The 26,426-nt window shown below is 36.3% G+C and overlaps 1 protein-coding gene across 4 annotated transcripts in view; it reads right to left on the reverse strand.

The window, feature by feature from the left end:
• PKN2 (protein kinase N2) overlaps nt 1–26,426 on the reverse strand; it is a 129,645-nt gene that overhangs the window by 84,907 nt on the left and 18,312 nt on the right. The window contains exon 1 of one of the 4 annotated variants that reach the window (XM_047083680.1): nt 1,393–1,456. The exons of the other annotated variants lie outside the window; for them this stretch is intronic. Coding sequence (XP_046939636.1) covers nt 1,393–1,425 — 33 coding nt within the window. The 5' untranslated portion in view covers nt 1,426–1,456. Of the gene's footprint in view, nt 1–1,392; nt 1,457–26,426 lie in introns of those variants that run through there. 4 annotated transcript variants of the gene reach the window in all.

Genomic DNA, 26,426 nt, shown 5'->3' on the forward strand with positions numbered 1-26,426 from the left:
CCTTGAATTCAGATTGGACACTCCCAGCCTCATTTCCTGTTCCTCCATAAAGGGAATGTAGATAAATCTAATATTGAAACCTGAGTCCAGTTAGTTCACATGATACTCAACAAATGGTGTCACTGTGTTTTCCCGGAAATTTTAAAATACACTGAGAGTCTGCTGAGGCACCCCAGAGAGCCTTGTTGCACAGTTTGGGAACTGTGGTAGTAAAATATAAAGGCTGTTAAAAAATACTGTTACACGAAAATGGCATTAATATTTGATGTGAATCCTTGAAGGCTTTTTGCCTACTTCAACTCATTTCTTTTCAATTTTCTCCCTAAATTCCAATTCTATCAAACTACAGAATTTACTGCTGGACACAAACTATCTTGGCTCAGCTACTAATGCATGCTGCACCTTTGGAAAGTATCACCTTTCCTGCAGAAATCAACCATTTCTTCCTAGTCCTTTCTCTGCTAACTTTTACTTTCTATCAAAGTAGATCACAATTCTTCATGGAAAAGAATTTCCTGCCTATACCCTCTTAGAATTTAGATTAAATGCCTCTCCTCACCACCCCAAAGGCTATGATCAATTTGAAGGCAGGCTTAAACCTGGCAGAGTAGTTCTGTTTTGTTTTCTTAATGATTTGTCCATTATTTAATATTTTTCTTATAGAAGTCAGGAAAATCTGTCACTGCTGAGGAACTCAGGCTTTCCTCCTTCTGATAAGGAGAACTACTTATATTCCAGGAAACTCAAAGGCAAAATTGATATTCAACCACAGCAACTACATTAGCTAAAATTCGATACAGACCATATGTGGTTAGCATGTTTGTTTCCTCTTCCTTTTTGCATAGGACTAAATTTTTAGTAACCATATTTCACTCCCATCTTTTGTTGTGACATGGCTTAAATATTTTTTGAAAAGGAGTGTAAGAGATGTCTACAATATAATCAATAATTTAAGATAACCAAAAGTCTTCTGACAGTAGATAAGAAAGGTTATAGTACTTTCTATTACTACTTTCCTAAAAATTTTAGTTGCAATACACTGTGAAATTTCCTGAAAAATAGAATTTTCTTGCATTTGGAACATGTGAGATATTTTATCTATTAAATTATGTCCCTATCCTAAAAAAAAATAATAAAATAATTATATCATAAATGTCAGAATCAGTACTAGGCGATGAAATAATATTCCTGACACAAGTAAAATAAATTAGCCTCAGAAAATAAATATTTAACCAGTGAAAATCTTCAGTGATAATCTTTGTCTCAGTAGGTTCTTCTATAGGCAGTAATAACTGTCTCCACTATCTACATTATATTAATTTACGTTTACAAGCTTACCACTTTCATCCTCCATTCACAACTGTTTTCTACTCTGTAAAATTTCATGCTTACCCCAAAATTAAACAATAGATATCTTTTTTTCATATTTTCAAAACACAGTTAGATGCAACCTCTAATCACAAACTCTCTTAAAAATTCATTAATAGGGGCGCCTGGGTGGCGCAGTCGGTTAAGCGTCCGACTTCAGCCAGGTCACGATCTCGCGGTCCGTGAGTTCGAGCCCCGCGTCGGGCTCTGGGCTGATGGCTCAGAGCCTGGAGCCTGTTTCCAATTCTGTGTCTCCCTCTGTCTCTGCCCCTCCCCCGTTCATGCTCTGTCGCTCTCTGTCCCAAAAATAAATAAACGTTGAAAAAAAAAATTAAAAAAAAAATTCATTAATATACTCAGAAAGTATGCAGATAAAAGATTTTTAAAAGGAAAAAAATGAACTAATCTTAAGCATAAAATTAAACTCGTAAAAGTACTCTTGATGCTCCACCAATCTATACATGAAAGAAACCTCATAATTCTCATATCTTTTATCACTGAAATCATAAGCTAGCCACTCCATGCTAGTCAAATTAATCTAACACTTTGCTGTTTATATTATTTTGCCTTTGTCTTTCTTTTTCATGCCCTATTTATGTTACTATCAATCTAAATTCATCACAAAATACTTGTTAAAAAAATATTTCATGTGTTTCATGGTTAATTCTACCTACTTTATATTTTATATCATCCATATCCTTAATGCAGTCATTCAAACAGATGAATCAAATCCAAACACAAGGAAACTATCAGTGAAATTAATACTCTCAGGATTTATAGAACAATCGAAATTATTTTTAGGTAAGCAGGTTTCAAGTGGCTACATAAAGGAAATAATAGAGACCTCATTGAGTAGGAAATGAAAAGTAAAAATTACATGGATTTCAAAGGAATCAAAATAAATTAAAATCTCAGTAGATACATAAATAGCGGATTGAACCAAGATAATGAGTTAGTATACTGGCAGACAGAAAACTTAGGAAATTTCTGATTCATCACACACAGATATGAGAAATTAAAAAAGCATGGAAGATAAAAATGAGAAGATCCAAGATCCATCTAGTAAGAGCTCCAAAATGAGAATATGGAAAATGAGGAAGAAGTACTGCATGAAGATAACTGAATGAAAAGTAAACAGAGAAAAGGCGTTTTATCAACAAATGAATGACAATTAGAGCAACAGACGTCTTTTCCTTAGTGACAACAAAGGCCCCCCCCAACCCATCAAACTTCTATAAGATTTTGAGCTTTTATCTTTTTTTAATGTTTATTTATTATTGAGAGACAGAGAGAGACAAATACCACCAGTATTGTATAGTCTACAGTATATTTGCTATTTAACTAGGTTATTTTGAGTCAGTAAAATTCTACTGTAAAGGGTAAGACTACACATTCCACTCTAGACCATACCATGTGTAAATAAAGTATTTCAAATACACAGATGTGTTAATATGTATTTAATAAATACAACTATTTTTACTTCATAAAATAAAATTTTGATCTGTAGACTAAAACATAAATTGGTATTTTCCTTTCTTTTCTAATGTTTATTTATTTTTGAGAAAGAGAGTGTGCATGTGCATGCGGGAGAGGTACAAAGAGACAGTTTCTGCGCTGACAGTGCACAGACCAATGTGGGGCTCGAACTCAAAACAGAGATCATGACCTAAGCCAAAATCAAGAGTCACTCAACCTACTGAGCTGCCCGGGCACCCTGATATTTTCAATTTACTACGTTTTAACAAACTTCCAGTAAAGTTAAGAAAACTTAAAATAGAACCAGATCAGATTCAAAGAACAAAATGAAAAAGTCTGTCACTTATGATCAAATACTTCATTTAGGGAGAGACAGGAAAGGATGTTTACTCCTCACTGGCCAAGTTCCCAGAGAAGAAGTGAAAAAGCTGTTACTTTCCCTACACTATAGAAATATAAAACAGTCTGACCTGATAGATGCCAAGAAATGCTAGAGCACCCATAAAAAGTCACTGGGTACAACGGCTCATACAATGTTTTAGCTAGAAGGAACTTCAAAGATCAAGTAGCCTAATTTCCTTTTAATTTTGAGGAAAGCAGGTTCAAAGCAGCTAAGTAATTTGCCTAAGGTCACAAAGAAAAGTCAGTGACCTGGCTGGGTTCACAATGCCAGTCTTGTGATTCCTAATTTGGTGCTCTTTTACTCCATACTGCCTTCTTAGAGATCTTAGGAGTATCCATTTCCTTATATTTGAACTACACCTTGATCTAATTTGCATTAATTAATGGATATTAGGTGCCTTAAATCAGGAATAGTGGCAGGCCATACTTCTCATCTCTAATTTCATCCTAATCCAATCTGTGTCTCAGGGGAGAATACTCTCAACCGGAAGCAAGAAACCAGTTCTAACACCAGCTCTCTGTCACTAGCTATATGCAACCCCAAGCAGGTTATCCCATCTCGCTGTTCCTGTTTGCTCATCTGCAAAATGATGTTTGACTTTCCTATCTTCCAGTTTTTAAAAAAACTACATTTATTCAAAATGTTCACTGAATGCTAGGCAATGGAAAATAGCACAGTCTACTTTTCTTTCAGATATTCAATTTATTAAGGTAAACAGACATGAAAAACATACTCTGAAGAAGCAACATAGCTTTACACAAATGTAATAGGCCATAGGGGTTGTGTGTGTGTGTGTGTGTGTGTGTGTGTGTGTGTGCGTGCGCGTGGGCATGTGTTTAACAGAAAGCTCAGCTGGAATATAGTATGATGGCAAGAACTAAGTATTTGGAGTCAATCTGGTGATGTACAAATTCTGATACTGCAACCATGTTAAAGCTTCAATTTCCTCACATGAAAATGCAATTATTGCAACTACCTTGACTGTATCATTTCTAAGTCTCATAATAGATATGCCTAAGACTAAGAAGTATGCTTTCATAGTAACAATGCAGTTCCTGGCACACAGCACTGAAGCAGATAGTACTGGATGCCTACATAATATCCATCCTCCCTTTATCCTTACTGAGAAAATTCCCACTCTGCTAAATGCAACAAAGTACACAGATAAAATTGTCACTTCATTAGACTTTCTAGCTGCTACAAGTAGCCATATGACAATTTTTGTCAATGAGAAGCCAGCCCAGGATTTGGGTGAACCTCTCTCTCATTTTGCTTAGACTGCAGACCCAAAGCCTAAAGGTGCAGGAGCCATCTTCATGTGACAATACGGGACAAATAGGACAAAACCCAACAAACTAAAGATGGCAAAGCAGAGAGAGGTCCTGGGACCCTGCCGGCTTTACTAAACTGCTACACAAGTCCTACCCTGCCTACTTTGGATTTGTTTTAGATATAATATAAATCCCTATCTGACCAAGGATCATTAGGGTCCTGTAAGCAATACAAAGACTTTGGCTTTTGGCTTAGGCAAATAAGTGATATGCTATGACCTCCTGCGTTAAGAGTAGATTTGAGGATTGGGGGAAGCAGGGAAAAGCAGGGAAGCTATATGCTCTATGAAGCTCTGGTAGACCACTGCAAAATGGTCTCAAATGAATCCTGCCTTCCTGCATTTACACTGTCTTGTAGTCAGTCCCCCTTTCACAGTGATTCAACACCAGTCTTTTGACTTATTCTGACAGTGTGATGGAAGTGACATTGTGATGATGAGGAAGGGGACACAAGAGGTCTCATAACTTGTGTTTTCACTCTTGAAACCTCAAATACTATTTACAGAAGTCCAGACTACTCTGCTAGAGAGAGAGAGAGGCCCTGGAAGATGAAAGTGACCATGTGGACAGACGCCATGTGGAAGAGAACCAAAGCACTCCAGCTGTTCCAACCATTCCAGCTGAGACACCAGACATGTGACTGAGGCATTCCAGTCCAGGTTAGCCACCAGCTGAATACAGCTGCATAACTGAGCACATGCAAGACCAGAAAAAAAACACCTAGTATACGCAGAGAATCTTGAAAGTTTGTGACACTATAATAAATATGTAATTGAAGCTACTGTAGTAATGAAGGCAAGAAATAATGATCGCTTTAAGAAGTCTCTTCAATAACAATAATTATTAATTACTTGTGACTTCCAAGAGATAAAAAGTATAAAATCTAATGTGGGTGATGGGGATGTCAATAACATTGTCAATATGTTAAAAATTGTTTTTCCTTTTCTTTCCCACCTTATGCCCCCTGCTCCCCACCTCCACACTTTGAGAAGGATGTAGATAGAGACAACAATCCTCTTCTTTCAAAAAAAAACCAAAATCATCACCTTTCAAAACAGATTTGCTTAAAAAAATCCACCTTACTTCCTCACCATTCCTGTCATAAAACTAACCATAAACTGCATGTAGGTCAGAGTACCCAATCCTTCGATTCAGTGATTGATTTAGGATTAGTCATGGATTGAAGTAGTCCTATTCAGAGGTCCTTTTCAGGGATTGATAAGAAAGTCCTTCTCCAGAAAACACCAGTTGCAAAGACAATAAAAAAAGCTATTAAACCTATTGACAAAGAGAAGTGCATTCTTTTTTTTTTTTTTACTGTAAATCATGCAACATTTTTTATTATAATGCATGGGTTTTAAAAATTATTTCCTCAATCTCTCCATACACAGGCAAAAATAAGTATACCATTTAACATATCGGAACTTGCAAACATTGATCATTGCCTAGAGAAGGGAAAATTATCCCTAAAACATGCTTAACCAGGAGGCCAATTCATCATGATAGACAGGCTGTCTGTCCCCCATCTGAACCTTCATTTGCCACCATTCAGTAATCTTTCTTCAGGCCCAGATCAGCAGCACATTTCTTCCCAACAATCATTAAATGTCTGAGAAGACTTTCATCATCATCTGCTACAGAAATCTGGGATATAAGTTTCTTGGGTATCACTAGAAAATGTGTTGATGCTTCACGGGAAATGTCACGGAAAGCAAGACACTGGTCATCCTCAAATATGACCAGTGTCATATTGGCTGGGATTTTGGCTGGGATTTCCTTGTGAATGATCTCAAAGAGCATCTTGCTACCAGGCCAGACGGCCTGAGCCTTGGAGATCTCATCAGCCATCCCCCAAAAAAAGTTTTTCTTATCATAGCCAGCAGAAAACAAAGCTAACCCAGAAAAAAGTAAAGATGAAAATTAAAGAGAAAAAAACCATGGAGAACACAGGCTGAGCATCTAAATCCAATCATGTTTAAACATACTCCCATACCCTTAAACTTTTTAGTCATAGTGCTAACCAATTCCTCTTTTGCTTGAATTTGGTTTGACTTACGATTTCTCTTATCACAAATCAGAGTCATAAATAATACATCTGGCTTCCTGCTTTGAAACATGAAGTTTAATCTAATTTAGTAATGACAACTGCAAATCCAGATGTATATATGTTTTCAATATCAAGATCAATATTCCTTATTAAGTATTTGTGTACACTACTACTTTAACCTCATTTTATACCATGAAACTGAACCTAATGGGTCAGATTTCTGCCTCTGTTCCAAAGGATGCTGTTAGTCATTTTTATTTTTGGTCTCATTTTGCATACTCTTCTTCCTTGAGCTTTTGGGAAATGTTTCTTATCTCACTCAAACCATGTGACTCTAGAGAAGGTGTCAATGTTTTTAATGTGATTCCATAATCCCTGGCCATGGCTGAATGATCTAAGGATGGACATCTGACTAAGCTAAACTATAGTGTTCCATATCCTGGCCAAACATGACTAATTCATTCATCTCACAAATATTTACTGAATACCTATAATGTATGCTAGATGCTGTGCTACATACTGAATACACAGTGGTGGGACAAAAAAAGGGTATCTGTATTGTATTAGAACTATATAATGACCCCTCCAACTCTAATCCATAAGCTATATGCCTCATTCTAGTCTCCCTCCCTTGTTCATCTGTAAATTCTCTTCCACTAAGAAATCTGGCTCCTACTACTGGCCATCCACTTTAATTATTCAATTCCAGCATACATTTACAGCAGGATCAGAACTGTCCACCCATATCCCTATGGAAACAACTTTATCAACTACAGTACAGTGCTTACATGTACTTCCTTTGGCTTTTAGTATTGCAGATTCTTTCCATTTTCAAGGTTACCTAGGTTAACACCTTTCCCCACCACTCCTTTCAGTGAGGTTGTTTCATATGTATGTGTAATATACTTTGATTCTCTTGTAACAGCCTGCGTTCCTTTCTCAGATCTCCGATCTCCTAAATGATACTTTATAATCATGACCTTACTCCTTAATGATACACCTAGTGCCCAGATCCTGGTTTCTAATACTAGTTTCCAAAAAAAGAAACAGGACTTCTTGGAGAAACGGCTGATTCTAGGAGTAGGAAAGATTCAAAATGAGCCTGGAGCATCTTGTAGTGCAAGAAAGTACAGAAATACTCAAAACAAAAATCATAGCCATTGATGGAGCTATGTCAAAGGGACACAAAAGCCAGCTTGAAGAACCCCCACTGGCAAAACTAGAACAATTTTAGCAACAAAATAAGGTAGTACTGGATTATAATCCAAAGTATAAAATAAATATCTATGAGTCCATACTGGTATAAATAAATAACCAAATAAATTAATGGTAAAGGAGAGAAACCTCCTGTATATAAGAATTCAACATAATTTTTACACACACACACACACACACACACACACACACACACACACACAGCCATCAAAGAAGAGGAGCCTAACCCCCTTACTCCTTATGTCAGCTGTGCATAGTGACTTCCTTCCAAAGAGTACAGTATGAAGAGGAGGAGGGAAAAAAGATAACTTTATAGTCAGGAGAAACCTGACAAACACTACCTCAGCTGGGTGATCAAGGTCAACATCAACAGTGATAAGTCATGCTGGTATTATGTAAAATGGTACTTTAACACTGTAATTTACCTTTCAAAAACCCACAACTCTATAGTCTAATAATGAAAAACACCAAATTCTAATAGAGGAGCATCTATAAAATACCTGACTGGCACTCCTCAAAACTGTTGAGATCATTTTAAAAGGAAGAAAAAGAAAAAAAAGCAAAGTCTAAGAAACTAAAACAGCCAAGGAGAGCCTAAGGAGAAGTGGCAACCAAATGTAATGTGGCATCCAGATGGGATGCTGGAACAGAAAAAAATGAGAACTAAAGAAATCTGAGTAAAGTATGGACTTTAATTCCTAACAAGATTCATTAACTGTAACAAATGTACCATATTTACATACAATGTTAAAAACGGGGAAGTGAGTCTGGGGTATGTAGAACTTCCTATTGTCTTCTCAGTTTTTCTATAAATTTAAAACTGTTCTAAAAAATGGTAAGTATTTTTCCTTTTCATTTTTTAACGTTTATTTTATTTTAGCATTATTTAACATTTTGAGAGAGAGAGGGAGACAGAACGTGAGCAGGGGAGGGAGAGAGAGAGACACACACACGCAGAATCCAAACAGGCTCCAGGCTCTGAGCTGTCAGCACAGAGCCTGACGTAGGGCTCAAACCTATGGACTGCAAGATCATGACCTGAGCTGAAGTCAGACGCTTAACCGACTGAGCCACCCAGGTGCCCCAATAAGCATTTTTTCTCAAAGAAAAGACAGGATCCTTACAATCAAAAAGCTTACATCTAGAGAAAAGACACACATTCAACAAGTAAACCACAATTAAAAACTGTGATAACTGCAATGAAAAAACAAGATAGAACAATGAAAAACCCACCTATAATTTGATTAAAACATTGAGGAAAGCCTAAGACTCTCTGAGGAAGTATATTTTATTCTGAGACCCAAGAGATGATTAAGAGTTACCCAAATAAGGTGAAAGAAAGAAGCACCCCTGCTTGAGAAACTAAAACAAAAATCAGACTTGTCAAATTTCTGGTTCTGGACAAGATTGAACAGGCTCATTTCTTTCTACTCCTGCCTGATAACTAACTACAACTAAACACTCTGGTAATAAAACAGCAGACAATTCTAAGACTCTGAGAGGTGAAAAAAAGGAAAACCAGTTAGAAACTTCAGGTCTTGAGGAACACAAGGTGGTAAATTCTCTGGGTTTTATTTTTATTACAGAATTATCCACCTGGGTATCAGACAAGAACCTCCAAAGCCAAAGTTAAAAAAAAAAAAAAAAGGTGGGGGGTGGTGGGGACATCTGGATGGCTCAGTTGGTTAACCATTCAACTCTTGATTTCAGCTCGGGTCATGACCTCATGGTTCATGGGATCAAGCCCCGCATTGGGCACTATGCTGACCAGTGCAAAGCCTGCTTGGGATTCTCTCTCCCTCTCCCTCTCTGCCCCTCCCCTGCTCATGCTGTCTCTCTCAAAATAAATTAATTAATTAAAAAAAAAAAAAGAAGACTCTCAAGAAGAGTCTGCTCTCTCTCTAGAAGAATGGTGAAAGGGAACAGCTCAGGACAGAAATCTTTTTTTTAAAAAAAATTTAAAACATTTATTTTTGAGAGAGACAGACAGACAGACAGTGTGCGAGTGGGGGGGAGGGGCAGAGAGAGAGGGACACACAGAATCCAAAGGAAACTCCAGGCTCTGAGCTTTCAGCACAGAGCCTGATGTGGGGTCGAACTCACAAACCATGAGATCATGACCTAAGATGAAGTTAGACCCTCAACCGACTGAGCCACCCAGGCAACCCAGGACAGAAACCTTTTTGACAACACCCACCCTATTCGACCAAGCACCGTCTGGAGGAGCCTGGACTTAACTGGTAGCAGCAGACAGTCCAGAGTAGAATGGCAGACACCAAGCTCTCTGAGGCAGTGCTCTCCTTCTCAGCCAGTAAAGCTGAAGTGAGTATACTGAACTTCTGCTCTTTGACAGCACCAGGGCCCAGAATGGGGCTCCTCTTACCCATCAAGGGGGAGGCATCAACAGAGACCAAGTAGGGAGTGTCGTCTCCTTCTCCAGAGCCTGAGGTAGCCTGGTATGTAGCTTTCCTTCCCTGACAAGGCAGCCCAAGTAGAGACTAAGCACAGAATACATACTTTAACTCAACAAGAGTAGGCAAATCAGGATGATGCTCCCTTCCCTCAGCAGAGACCTGCTCCCACGTCCAGTGGTAGAAGATAAAACAAGGTGAAACTCCCATCTCCCACTTGTATGGTGTCATCATACAAGGAAAGAGATTCTGGGCTTTACCCCTCATTGAGCAGTAGCAGGTAGTCTGATACAGCAATTGTCTCCTCCAATGGTGTGCCGTCAATGAAGACCAAGTGGGGACCATGCCAATTCCACTCGTATCTAGCAGGAACAGACAGTCCTCCTCACTACCCCAAGAAGAGAATGGAGTAAAAGACAGATGACCCTGGAGGAGAGAGCTCCAGAAAAGAACTCACTAAACCTGCCTAAGAAGTCCTGCACAGAACCAGAACTTGGCAGAACCAATTCACACATCAAGCTGACCAGAATTCATATGCAAAAAGGTTTGAGAACCAAAGTATACCATAAAACCCAACTTTTTGGAATAGCTTTTAAGTGGTACACAAAGCACACAAGAATAATACTGTGAGGGCTTTGGAAACTAAATTATCATTGGAACCAAAGCCCACAAAAGTAGGCCAGAATCTGTGTGCTAAACCTAAACAGTAAGTGCTTGCTAAAATAGAAGATTTAGATACAGGGACTCAATATAATAGTCAAAATGTCCAGGATAACAATAAAAAAAAAAAATCACTCACCAAAGAACCAGGAAAGTGATAAACTGAATGGCAAAAGATAGTCAATATACACCCCAAACTAAGATAAATCACATGTTGAAATGAAATTACAGGATTTTAAAGAAATCATCATTAAGAATGCTTTAACCAAAAAATTTTTTTTGAAAAACTGAAAACAATGAATAGAAAACCTCAGCAAATAATAAAAGATAGGAAAAAGAATACAGAAAATTATAAAATTAAAAAACAATTAAAATAAAGAGCTCACTTGGGGCATCTGGGTGGCTCAGTCAGTTAAGCGTCCAACTTCAGCTCAGGTCACGATATCACAGTTCCTGAGTTTGAGCCTGGTGCTGGGCTCTGTGCTGACAGCTCAGGGCGTGGAGCCTGCTTCAGATTAGGTGTCTCTCTCTCTCTCTCTCTGTCTCTCTGTCTCTCTGCCTCTCCCCCACTCACACTCTGTTGCTCTCTCAAAAATGAATGTTAAAAAAAATCAAAATAAAATAAAATAAAAAGCTCACTGGATGGGCTCAATTCTGGATTGAAGATAACAGAGTAAAGACTCATTAAACTTGAAGACAGATGAGTAGAACTTAACCAATATGAACAACAGAACAACAGAAAGGAAATAGATTGAAAAAATAAATAAACCACAAAAATCTAACGTTTGTGTTACAGGAGTCCCAAAAGGAGAAGAGAAAGAGTATGTGTCCGAAAAAAAATGGATGGGGGGGGCCTGGGTGGTTCAGTCGGTTGAGCGTCTGACTTTGGCTCAGGTCATGAGCTCATGGCCCGTGAGTTTGAGCCCCACGTCGGGCTCTCTGTTGACAGCTCAGAGCCTGGAGTCTACTTCGGATTCTGTGTCCCTCTCTCTCTCTGCCCCTCCCCTCGCTCATGCTCTGTCTCTCTCTCTCAAGAATAAAACATTTAAAAAGTTTTTAAATTTAAATTGGAGGCAAAATGGCTAACTTCCAAAATTTGCCAAAAGGCATAAATCCACAGATTCAAGAAACTGAGCAAGTCCCAGAAAGGATAACCCTATGGTCATCTAAAAAAAGCCAAGATATATCAAATCAGACTTACGAAAACTACAAAAAACCAAGCAGCTTGAGTTCTGAAAGCAGCTAGAGAGAAATGATGCATTTCTTAACAGAAACCATAGACGCCAGAAGAAAGCAGTATAATATTTCAAATGCTGAAAGAACTGTCAACCTCAAATTCTATACCCAGTGAAAATATCCATCAGGAATTAAAGGGAAACAAAGACATTCTCAGACAAAGACAACTAAGAAAAATTGTCAGCAGCAGTCTTAATCATAAAGAATGGCTAAAAGAAGTTCTCAAACTAGAAGAAAATGGTAACTGCAAGAGGTTTATAACTTTAAAAAGAAAGACAAAATGAATAAAAATAGGGCTAAATGTAATAGAATATCATTTTCCTTATGAATTTTTATGATCATCTGATGTGCTCAATGTAGAGTAAACAAGATAATTTTAACTTCAAAATGGGGAAAGGGACCTAAGTAGAAGTATAATTTCCACATTTCACTCAAAGTCGTAAAATGCCAATACCAAGAGTATCCAAAAAAAGTTACACATGCATGTCGTAATACCCAAAGGAACCACTTTAACGAATAACTGGTGATATGCTCCAAAACCTTATAAATAAAAATGGATTCTAAAAAATGTTCAGGTAGCCCACATGTAGGCAACAAAAGGGAAACAGAGGAGGAAGAAACAGAAGGAACAAACAGAAAACTAATAGTGATGTAGCAGACTTACGCTCTTACATATGTCAGTAATTAATTTTAAGTGTAAAGGGCCTACATACAAAATTCCAAAAAGAGAGATTGGCATAATGGATTAACAAGTATGACCTGGCTAGAGGCTATTTATAAGACCCTAACTTTGAATATCAAGGCATAAGTAGACTGAATGAAAAGGATGCCATGCTCTTATCAAAAATAAGAGCAACAGGGGCGCCTGGGTGGCGCAGTCGGTTAAGCGTCCGACTTCAGCCAGGTCACGATCTCGCGATCCGTGAGTTCGAGCCCCGCGTCAGGCTCTGGGCTGACGGCTCAGAGCCTGGAGCCTGTTTCCGATTCTGTGTCTCCCTCTCTCTCTGCCCCTCCCCCGTTCATGCTCTGTCTCTCTCTGTCCCAAAAATAAATAAAAAACGTTGAAAAAAAAATTAAAAAAAAAAAAAAAATAAGAGCAACAGTGGCTATATTAATACCAGGAGAAGCAGACTTCAAAGTGAAGAAAATTATCAGGGAATTTTAGAAGAGAGTCCTTACAAAACAATAAAACGATCTATCCACCAATAAGGCATAGTAATGTTAAATGTGGAAACAACAGAGCTTTAAAATAAAAGAAACAAAAGCTGATAGAATCCAGAGGAAAAACAGAAAAAATATACAATTATAACTGAGGATTTCAACTCTCCCCTCTCAGCAAAACAGAACTACAAGATTGAAAACCAGCAAGAAGACAGAAGAACCAAACACCACCATCAACAAGATTTAATTAACATTTACAGACTACTCCATCTAACAAGAACAAAATACATTCTTTTCAAGTGCTCATAGAATATTCACCAGAATAGAACAGAACCTGGGTCATAACACAAACCTAAACAGGGGCGCCTGTGTGGCTCAGTCAGTTGAGCATCCAGCTCTTGATTTTGGCTCAGGTCATAATCTCATGGTTCATGAGTTTGAGTGTTCCATCGGGCTCTGTACTGACAGCACAGAGTCTGCTTGGGATTCTCTCTTTTCTCTCTCTCTTCCCCTCCCCTGTTCACTCTCTCTCTCTCTCTCAAAATAAATAAACATTTAAAAAAAGTTAAAAAAAAACCTTAAATAAATTTAAAAGAATTTAAACATAAAAAGCACGTTCACATAAAAGAATCAAGCTAGTCAACAGAAAGAAAAATTTTAAGCACTCAGAAACTAAAAACACACTTCTAAGTAATCTATAGTTCAAAAGAGAAGTCTTCAAAGAAATTTTTAAAATACACAAAGCTGAATAAAAATGAAAATATAAAGTAACAACATGTGTGGGATGTAGCCAAACTTGCACCTCAAAGAATAAAAAAGAACAAAATATACCAAAAGCAGGTTAAAGAAGGAAACAGTAAAAAATAAGAGCAGAAACCAATGATATTAAAAATGACAGAGGGAAAAAAAAATCAATGAAACAAAAGTTAATTGAAAAGATCAATAAAATCGATAAACCTCCAGCAAGACTAACAAAGGTCAAAAAGACACAATGTACGATATCTGGAATAAAATAGCAAGTGTGACTATAAATATTAAGCCATTAAAAAAACAATAAGAAAACACTAAAATCAAATCTACAATCTGAATCAACAGCTTAGATGAAATCAACCAACTCCTTGAAAAGGATAAACCACCCAAACTCACGTAATATAACTAATGTAACTATTAGACAATCCTTTACAGAAAATTCTCCCATAAATTTAGATGTAAAGAATCATAAAAAAAAAAGCCAAACTGAATCCAGCAATGAAGAAAATTATACATTATAACCCAGTAGGGTTTATTCTTGTATGGAAGACTTGTTCAATAGTCAAAAATCCATCAATATAATCCCCATGTCAAAAGAATAAAGATGAAAAATCACATAATCCTACCAGCTGATGCAGAAAAGGCATTTGACAAAATTCAACAGGCATTTATAATTAAAAATATGGGGCGCCTGGGTGGCGCAGTCGGTTAAGCATCCGACTTCAGCCAGGTCACGATCTCGCGGTCCGTGAGTTCGAGCCCCGCGTCAGGCTCTGGGCTGATGGCTCAGAGCCTGGAGCTTGCTTCCGATTCTGTGTCTGCCTCTCTCTCTGCCCCTCCCCCGTTCATGCTCTGTCTCTCTCTGTCCCAAAAATAAATAAACGTTGAAAAAAAAATTATAATTAAAAATATGGAATAGAGAACTTCCTGAACTTGATAAGAGAGATTCTACAAATACTTACAACTAGCATATGTAACTGAATGACTAAATGCTTTCACCTAAGATCAGGATCAGGATAAGGACATATGCTTTCAGCAATGTTATTTAACACAGTATTGGGCATTCTAACCACTTCAATAAGACAATAAAAGGGCACGCAGATTGGAAAGGATGAACCAAAATGTTCCTATTAACAGATAAAATGGTCATCTACATTAAAAAAAAAAAAATTCCATGAAATTTACCAGAAACTTCCACAATAAAATAGTTCAGCAATATTACAGGTTACAAGAACATTCAAAAATCAGTCATACTTCATGGCCTTTTGTAGCAACATGGATGGAACTGGAGAGTGTTATGCTAAGTGAAATAAGTCATACAGAGAAAGACAGACACCATATGTTTTCACTCTTATGTGGATCCTGAGAAACTTAACAGAAGACCATGGGGGAGGGGAAAGAAAAAAAAAAAAGAGCGAGAGGGAGGGAGCCAAACCATAAGAGACTCTTAAAAACTGAGAATAAACTGAGGGTTGATGGAGGAGTGGGAGGGAGGGGAAAGTGGGTGATGGGCATTGAGGAGGGCACCTATTGGGATGAGCACTGGGTGTTGTATGGAAACCAATTTGACAATAAACTTCATATTTAAAAAAATCAGTCATATTTCAAAAAAAATCAATCATAGTTCTGTGGATTCACAATGACCAGGTAGACACCAAAGTTAAAAACACAACACCATTTACAATCATTGCCCAAGTGCTCCTGTGAGGTGATCCACAGTACCCATACCTGTTTCTATCACATCCTTACTTATCGTACCTTACTTTGTCTTCCCTGCTTCACAATAAGTTAAACTCTCTAAAAGCAGATGAAGTATCTGTTCACAGCTGTGTCCCTAGCACCATGTCTGCCACATCCTAGCTAATCAATAAATATTTTTAAGGATTAAAAAAAAAAATGTGCTTCAATTTCCATAGCTAGATTAACAATCCCCCATATCCAAACCCAAAATTCGACCCCTTTCCTAATAAAAAAAAAATGCTAGTTATATAAAAAGTTTCAGGCAAAAAGAAACAAAAGTACTGGGAATACAAACAGTTCCAGTCAGAAATCAAAGTAATCCTCACATTTTATAATATGGAAAGAGCTTTCAGTCACAATTGTTCTTTTCTATTAAGTCACAAGCATATTCAAACATAGAAGAAAATTATACAGTGAGCAAAATATGAATTTTATTAGTAACTGTCTTCTTAATGACTACTTGATTTTCCTGTTATTTTATCTTCACATTCCAAATTCTTAGACCCTTATATGCTTAAAATAGAAATAACTTTATCTTGTCTGCATTCTAAACCAGAGCAGAGGGCTTGTATCAAGTGACAGGTACTAGAGCTACCGGTATTTCTAGCAACATATAATCACCATTTTAGTGTTCAATGTTATCAATTTTCCCCTAGTAGTGATTCCTAAACTTTTTGTGTATGTGGAGTTGGGGTAAGGGGTGGGGGGCACAGATTACAAATCTCTGGGATCCTGACGAAAGCAACAGACTCTCAGAATACTTCATATGTGCAACACAACACATACACAGAGTGGGAGGAAGTTTCAGGGGGTTCACTGATCCCTAAGTTCATCCAAGTTCATCCCAAAGTTCAGAACCCACAAATGTCAAGCCTTTTATCAACCAATAGCTGTTAGCTATTTCTAAAGAGCCTAACATAGACTTTTTAGGAAATATACCATATTCACAAAAAGGCACACAATAAGACCCTGATTAACTTCCTGGAATAAAAATTAACCATGTTAAGAATATAAGTAACTTCAGAAATTATAACAGGCAGGGCTCTGGAAGACCAGAGAAACAGATCTTCCTCACTGCCTAGATTCTGTTTGTTTGCACACCTCTGAAGATAAAGCAGGGGATCTTCTTCATTCTGATTCTCTTCCATTCCTAAACTTCCCAGGAGATAATACATACAAGTTCTGTTTTGTGTTCATGGCCCTAACAATATAAGAAATAAGAAGAATAATCTCATACACCTATTAGTGACCCTTATACTTTAACTGACACTCTTAAAAACAGAGTAAAAAAAAAAAATAAGGGTTACTTATACATTATATTTTTCTTTCATCTCTAAACATGAACTAAGTCATTTCCCCTAGCCAGTACTTCTCAATAGGGGCTTTATCACCACACAGGGCATTTCTGAAAAATGTGGAAATTCTGGTTGTGAAGATGACAATAAGACCGAGGCAGACAGGTGGGGAAGTGACTCAGGCAGAGGCAGAGAACTGTGACAGAAAGCAAAGACTCTAATGACAGAAAGCAAAGAAATAAAACTATAAGAATATCAGAACAACTAAGAACAAAGGTTTTTGTCTCAAAGGACTTAAGTGATTAAATCAGTAAAACATCAAAATCTTCACCGTTTCTGGCATTCAATTACTTATTCAATTACCAGGAGGGCCAACATTATTACCATTATCACTAAATAGAGCCAAAAAATTGGGAAGGGATAGTACAATATCAAAATGGAGAAAAGACAGAACCAAAGTTAATTTTTTATGTGTCATGCTTTATTGAGAACATCTGATATATCACAAACCTACAATGTACTAGAGTGTTAAATATTTTTAAAATAATAAAACATAAACAAAATAGATAACATAGTAGCATATCTATTCCAAGCATAGTAAGAATTGGGGGTTTAAATAAAGAGATACTAAGAGAAACAATTACTAAGGAAAAGTCCAGAGATGTTTTTGTTGTTTGAAAATATACAAAGAAGGCAACCAAACTAAGATTACAAACAGACAAATGAATAGAGGGACAGACAGGGAGAAAGAAAGGAAGGAGAGAAGAGAAAGGAAGGAGGAAATCAAACTTGGGACTCTCATTTAATGTTTTATTTACTGATTAGGTTGAAGAAATAGGAAGCAAGTTGTCAGTTACTCAGAGTTGGGAGGTAGGGAAGGCAACAATCAACTATAGGCCATACAACAGAACATCCCAGTGGAAGTAAAACCAGTTAAGTGCAAGAAAAGTTAACAGCTATTTACAAATAGAAACAAAAGAGCCAAGTGACTTGGCTGAAACAAGTTAAAACTTAGTGCGTGATAAAGTGTTACATGGGCAATTTGATAGAAATATGGTATGTGAAACTGAGTGCAACCTTGCCACTGTCTTTCATGTCCACTGATGACACAAGGAAAAATATTTATAATTACCATGAGAGTGAATCTGAGCTAGAGATTTCATCAAGAAATAATTTCTGGTGTAGAAGTGATAAATACTAGATATAGTAGTTGGGGGTGGAGGGGTGGGGAGGGGAAGAAATGCTAATGACGTATCCTCTTTCAACTGCATTGGTAATCTTTATTTCTTTAGCTGAGTGAATATAACAGTGTTTTATTAACCTCTATACATCTTTTGTTATTCTTATATTATTATTTTTTAACAAAACAAGAAAGGAATAACACACACACACAAATGAAGAAAGAAAGAGAGAAAGAAAGAAAGAAAGAAAGAAAGAAAGAAAGAAAGAAAACTATCTAATAGTAAAGACACTGGATTCATTATTGCGGAAATAGTTACAGAAATCTGTAGAAGTCCCAGAAAGCCATCTAACATAGAGTAGTCCTCTGTCTGGAATTTCAACACTACAGGTACAAATAAATGGCCTCTCAACCTCTTAAAACTGTTCTACTCTGAGAGCGCATTTTCTTGAAAACATGTTAAGAATGTTCAGTAAATTGGTGCAACCACTGTGGAAAATAATATGGAGGCTCCTCAAAAAATTAAAATAGAAATACCATAAGACCCAGTAATTCCACTACTGGGCGTTTACCTCAAGAAACAAAACACTCGTCAAAAACATACATACATCCCTATGTTTATTACAGCGTTATTTACAAATAGCCAAGATATGGAAACAAACCAAGTGTTCATCAATAGATAAATGGATAAAGATGTGTTTTACACACACACATACACACACACACACGAATACTACTCATCCATAAAAAAAGAATGAGATCTTGCCATCTGTGACAACATAGATGGACCTAGATAGTATTATGCTAAATGAAATGTCACACAGAGAAAGGCAAATGCCATATGATTTCACTGATATGTGAAATCTAAAAAGCAACTGAACAAATAAAAAACAAACAGACTCTTAAAAACAGAGAGCAAAATGGTTGCTCTCTGGTTGCCACAGAGGAAGTGGGTGGGGGGGGGGGATGGGTGAAATAGATAAAGGGAGTTAAGAGATAAAAAATTCCACTTACAAAATAAATAAATCATAGAGATGAAAACTACAGCATAGGAAATAGTACTACTGTAATGAAATTGTGACAGATGGTAACTACACTTAATTGTGGTGAACACTGAGTAATGTACAGAACTGAACCAATGTCATACACCTGAAACATAACACTGCATGTCAGTTATATTTCAATAATAATTTTTTTAAAAAAGAATTTTCAAGTTGAAATGCCATGTTACTGGGTATATTTCAACTTGTAAGAAGTATTAAGTATATTTAAATTTATGCCCCAAATTATATACAAGCTTCTTCTAGAATTCCTAAAAATAAAGTCTCCTAGCTATTATTTAATTAAATTCTTAGTAACATCACATTAATTTTTTCCTCTTATTGGAAAGTTGGTGTCCACAAATATTAATATATCACAATAAAACAATTAAGATGGCACAAATATATTAAGGGTCAAGTGAAATCTGCCCATGTTGGTGTCTTAAGTGGATCCTGACTTAGCCTTAATTTAAAATACTTTACATTAGGGGGCACCTGGGTGGCTCAGTCGGTTAAGTCTCTGACTTCAGCTCAGGTCATGGTCTCACGGTTCATGGGTTCGAGCCCCGCATTGGGCTCTGTGCTGACAGCTCAGAGCTTGGAGCCTGCTTTGGATTCTATGTCTCCCTCTCTCTCTCTGCCCCTTCCCTGCTTGCATTCTGTTTCTCTCTCTCTCTCTCTCAAAATAAAAAAAAAAATTTTTAATTAAAAAAATAAAATATATTTCATGCTATATTATATTAATATGGTGTTTTTAAAAATTTATAACAAACTCTGATTATTACCCATCTGAAGGAATCCTACACATTACATTCTTAACAATTCAGAATATGGTGTATTTAATTCTCTTCACAAATTTTATAGTAGTATAATTATATAACCATAAAATAATTATATCACCAATATAATAATCATAATTGCAAGCACATTCCTCCTACAAAGGTCATATTCTATGAGGTACTACAAAACCATATATGGGAACGGGTGGGAGTAACCTACAGTAGCCTGATCAGATACCAATGATAATCCAGCTTTTGACATATAGATACTCTGATCTATCTTCTGTCCTATACCTTAGCATACGGGTTTGCTTTTAAAAATTATTTCATTCAGCAACAATTTATTAAATATTACTATGTGTGAAGTCCTATTCTAGACATTGATGATACAAAGATTAAGCCACACTTCTGATAAATTGGTGGCTGAGATCGAAGTTCACAGTGTATCTACTTTAGTAACTTATTTAAAAACTATAGTCCTATTACCTTGAAAAATGTGATTTTTAAGCTCACAAAATATCACTAAAATATATGTGTAAAACAGAAATAGTTTTTATTTTTTTAAGTTTATTCATTTATTGGGGGGGGGGCACAAGTGAGCGAAGTACAGAGAAAGAAGAAGAGAGAATCCCATGAGGGCCAGAAAAAGAAAAAAAGAGAGAGAAGTGGAACTCTCTCTGAGCTCAAACTCATGAACCGTGAGATCACAACCTGAAGTCAGATGCTTAACCAACTGAGCCACCCATGCGCCTCTAAGTTTATTAATTTATTATTTTTAAAAATTTATTTTAGTGTTTATTTTTGAAGGAGAAAGACAGAACGTGAGCAGGGGAGGGGCAGAGAGAGAGGGAGACACAGAATCAAAAGTAGGCTCCAGGCTAAGAGCTGTCAGCTCACCAAAGCTTGAACTCACCAGCCATGAGATCATGACCTGACAGATGCTTAATCGACTTGAGCCACCCAGGCGCCCCAAAGTTTATTTATTTTTGAGAGAGAGCACACATGCACATGAGGGAGAGACAGAGAGAAGAGTCCCAAACAGGCTCTGTATGCCAGATCACACCTGCAGTTGGATGCTTAACCGACTGAGCCACCCAGGTGCCCCTAAAACAGAAATAATTTTTAAACCAGTAATGTGTCACAAAAATTTACTCATTTTTTTTTTTTTGTTTGTTTTAAATAGGCTTCATGCCCAGCGTGGAGCCCAACACAGGGCTTGAACTCATAACCCTGAGGATCAAGAGTCAGACATTTGACCAACTGAGCCACCCAGGTGCCCCAAAAGCTACTTGTCTCAATAAAACTAAGAAGGCCTTACAAAATAGGTTAAAAATGATTTCACCACATTATTTCCATTTCTCTTACCAAGCCTACACATATATAAGTATACCAAGTACAATAATTTCATAAGTCAATGAACTCATACATGTTTGTATTAGAACTGTAGAGGGCAATGACAGAAAATTACATAAAACACAGTTCTTCCTCCTCTAATTTTGATTAACAAAATCCAAACCTCAAATCTTATTTTACTCCTATAGATTTGAAACTTGTGGAAATTTCATCTACTTACTGAACAATTATAAATTATCACATTTCTATCTGCAGTTATAAACTGTTCTGAAAGTATTTGAAAAGTATTCCAAGGGTGCCTAGGTGGCTCAGTCAGTTAAACATCCAGCTTCAGCTCAGGTCGTCATCTCACAGCTCATGAGTTTGTGCCCCGCATCGGGTTCTCTGCTGTCAGTACAGAGCCTGCTTTTGGATCCTCTGTTCCTCTCTCTCTCTCTCTCTGCCCCTCCCCGGCTCATTCATTCTCCCTCCCTCTCTCTGAAAATAAACTTTAAAAAAAATATATAAAAGCATTCCAAATACATATATTTTTTATTAAAATGCATTGTATATCCAGAGCAATAACTTAAATACCTATGGTTTAATTACTTCATTAATATGGGTATCATTTTTTCACCCTAATCATAGCTCATATTTAGTATTACTATTGGTAAAAATGATATCTCAATCAAAATTGAGGGGCACCCTGGTGGCTCAGTCAGTTAAGCATCCGACTATTGATGTCAGCTCAACTCATGATCTCATGGTTTGTGAGATCAAGCCCCATGTCAGGTTCTACGGTGATAGTGAGAAGCCTGCTTGGGATTCTCTCTCTCCCTCTCTCTGCCCCTCCCCTGCTGTGCTTGCTGTGCTCTCTCTAAAAACAAACATTAAAAAAAAAAAACAAAACTAGAATTGAAAATCATCTCTATTTTAATAGCGTGTGCAAATCTCAGGCTCTCACATGCCTCCAACACAGAAACGTGTTTCATAACCAAAAATACCTAGAATGATCAAGCAAAGGTGGGATGTTAAAGGCAACAGAGAAAAGAGAGAAATAAAGATTATGAATAGGATGGGGTGCCTGGGTGGCTCAGTTGGTTAAGCGTCTGACTTTGGCTCAGGTTATGATCTCATGGTTCATGAGTTCGAGCCCCTCTGACAGCTCAGAGTCTGGAGCCTACTTCGGTTTCTGTGTCTCGATCTTTCTCTGCCCCTACCCTGCTTGTGCTCTCTCTCTCTCTCTCTCTCTCTCAAAAATAAACAAACATTAAAAAAATTTTAAAAAAAGATTATGAATAGGAAATCTTAAATTCATGGTCTGTCACTGTTTTGCTAAGACCCATAGCAAATTCTTAAGCTGTGCTTCCACTGTTTCGTTTCCAAAATAATAATTGGTTCTAATTTTAACTCAAAGTTTACATTATATTCATTTTTGAATCCTATAAACAACTTTTGCTTTAATCATGATTTGGGATTGTAGGCTTCCTTTTTTTCCTTTATTATCCTGGTTCAGCAGTTCTCAGTATCCAGGAACCTTGAGGTGTCCCAATATCTTGGTATAATTTTTTTTTTTAATGTTTATTTATTTTTGAGAGAGAGACACACACACAGAGTATGAGCAGGGGAGGGGCAGAGAGAGAGGAGACACAGAATCCGAAGCAGGCTCCAGGCTCTGAGCTGTCAGCAGAGAGCCCGATGTGGGCTCGAACTCACAAACTGCGAGATCATGAGCAGAAGTCGGACGTTTAACTGACTGAGCCACCCAGGCGCCCCAATATCTTTGTATAATTAATGTCTATCTTCCTCTCCATATTTTAAGTTCCATAAGAGAGGGAAGTACATTTGATCACTATTAAATATTTTGATCATTATTATATTACCAAGCCTCAGAATAATGCTTTGAATATATAAGATAGTAAATACTTGTTGAATGAATGGAAAAATGGCTGCTCCAAGTTGACATACTAAACAAGAATACTGGATCAAAAAAGAAGAAAAATAAACATTCTAACCACTAAGGCCATTTGGTACAGGAATAAGTACTATATACCTCAAAAAAAAAGTCCAATTTTCTATGTAAATCAGGGAGCAAAATGTGACAATATACCACATAAATGTAATTTCCAAAAACAATGTTAAAAAAAAAATCAATGTCCTAGATTTAAAGGATTAAGATTAATTAATTTGGAAAATATATTTCATCCCCCATTGATGAAGCATTATAATATGATTCAATATTTAATAAAACTACATGTTAATAACAATTCAGAACTGGTAATTTTGAAGTATGACTTATTACTGTATCACAATACATCAAGTCACATAATCCAAAATGAAGTGCCAACTTTTCCACTGGTATAAGCAGCAAAGGAAGATAAATAGCCACATAAGAATTTGAGCCATCTTACTCTTTATTACCAAGTGGAACAAAGTTTATAAAATGACTTATTCCATTAGGGGTGAGGTTAGGTAACAAAAATCAGTTAATACCCATAACTAGTTTCTTTATTTCTATTCACATTAACAAAAGAACTACTACAGGTTAGACAGGTTGAACCACAAAAACCATAGTTAGAGGATAACAAGCAGGCTGCCATTGCAGATCGATGGGATGTCACTAAGGCATTATGTATCAAAGAAACACTTAATAATGAATAATTGGGGTCCTCCCGCCCCCCAGGATGGTAATCAGCGTTAGTGCTAGTCATGGACTGCATGAAACCAAATGGCAATCAGTTTTGTTCCTAGATACTACTTAATACTGTCTAATAAACTGGCCTTCCTTCAAATACACAAAATAAGTAAAAATGCATCAAAAGTAAAATACAGGAAAAATTATAGACCCATGTACCCTATTATTTCAAATATGAATTATACATGGATTACTTCTGCCACTGTCTTGAGCATTCTGGGATAAAGAAATGTGAAATATTAGAGTTGCTTTCCCTCAATATTTTGGTTAAAAGAACAGGCCCAGGTTATTAATACAAAAAAATTCAGAATGGACAATAAGGATTATCTTAGCAACTGAATTTAGTTTCTAGAGCTCCACTGTCAGTTCAATAATCACTAACCACATGCGGCTATGTATATTTAAATTTAAATTAAATTCAAATGTCAATTCCTCAGCTGTACTAGCCACAATATACATATGGCTAGTACCTACCATATTAAACAGTTACCAAAAGGATATATAACCTTTCTTTTTTAAAAACTGAAGTGTGGTTGATATACAATATTATATTAGTAGGTGTATAACACAGTGTTTCAAAATTTATAGACATTAAGAAATGATCATCACCGTAAGTCTAGAAGGACATATGTATATACATACACACATACACATATATAATTTCTATCATCCTAGGAAGTATTATTGAACAGTGTGTTCTAAAGGGTAGAGGCCAGGTCCAATGTTGCTGTGTATATACTATACACACATACCTGCTTACCTGTATGCAGAGTCACTGCCAATCCCACTATGTGTATGTCCCTTACACTCACCTGTTCCACTAATTTATGTTACTTGTCTAGACCCTGAAGTCATGTTAGTTGTGACCTCTGCTCTACAGTTTATGGACATTTAAAAATTATTTTTTCTAAGTAACATAAAAATTAATTTTGATCAGTTTTCTAAAGCTGTAGGTAGTGTTACTTAAAATTATATGGCTCCCTTTTGATATATAATCCTTTCAACAATGCAAGCCCTTAACTACTCTTTTTATGCAAATGAAAGGTTGTAAATAAATTTTCATGTAGTGTCTAGTTGGCAATCCTAAGATTGCCCAGATTACAAGAACTAATCACCATTTAGAATGACTTTCTCAAAGACAAGTCTTAATAGTGCAACTTTTGAAACAGAATAAAAAAGTTTCTCTGGGAACTACTGAAATGAAAAAAAAATGTGTTTTAACTTCACAATACTATCACAATTCATTTACTCTTATTTGATTACAATAGCAGGAACACAACAGGCATTCCAATTGACTGAATTAATAAATTATATCCTTGCCTAGATATTTAAAAAACTTGCTGCAAGTATCATCAGGTAAAAACAAAATGTTAGTATTCAAATAGTGAACTGTGAAATTCTGGTTTGGTAACTTTTCCTGAACTCTGCTATTTGTTTCTGATATTTGTATAGAAGAAAATCTACAGTGAGAGGACAATTTTCCTTTCATTTAAATCTGCATTACTCTCTTGGTTATTGAAGGTTTTCTATGGTATCTACTAAACTATTTTTAAAAACTTATTCACTTTCCTCAGCTTCAGTCACTTACTATTATACCAGCTCATTAATTGTAATTGTAGTAAGCCAAGTTACTAATAGAAAAACGAAAGTTTCTATTTTCCAAAGAGCTGGAATATGAACTGGTATTCTTTCTTAACTCAACTCCAGTAATTAAGCCCCAAAAGATATCTCTTTCAGAGTTCTTAACAATATCACTCCTTTCTTTTTCCATAAAATCAGAACAAACAACAGTCTAATTTTTTATTCTTTAATATCAGTTCTAGCTGAAAACTGTTTTTAAATTAATGCAAGTGTCAAAAGTTTTAGTATAGAAAAATTCATTAGATTTTCAAAAATGAGATTAGATCAATTTCCTATTTACTTTTGATAAGAAGTGCATAAACCATTATTCTTAGAAATAAAAGATCTTATATTCTTTTGGCTTCAAAAGAATAGGGTAAGTTGTTTTAAGATCTCAACAGGAAGAAACCAGACAAATTATTACAAATCATTTGCTATCTTCTACACCTGAGATCAATTAAACTTCAAGTTCTATAGCACAAATGTTCCTAAGAGAATAATGGACACGAAATATGACTTAAAACTTAAACTACTTTTCTGTAAATCTTTGATATATACAGACACATGACAGTTTATATATTTTTAATATATTAAACTTCTAAGACATCACTTAACTTCACTTGAAAAACTGGCTTATTTAAAATTCATCCAGGGCAAAATATTTTTAACATGTTCCAGTTAGTGTGA

This window comes from Lynx rufus, unplaced genomic scaffold, assembly GCF_022079265.1.
Source record: "Lynx rufus isolate CCGP_SWC_20201006 ecotype Redwood Valley unplaced genomic scaffold, mLynRuf1.p SCAF_2, whole genome shotgun sequence".
NCBI classification, from domain to species: Eukaryota; Metazoa; Chordata; class Mammalia; order Carnivora; family Felidae; genus Lynx; species Lynx rufus.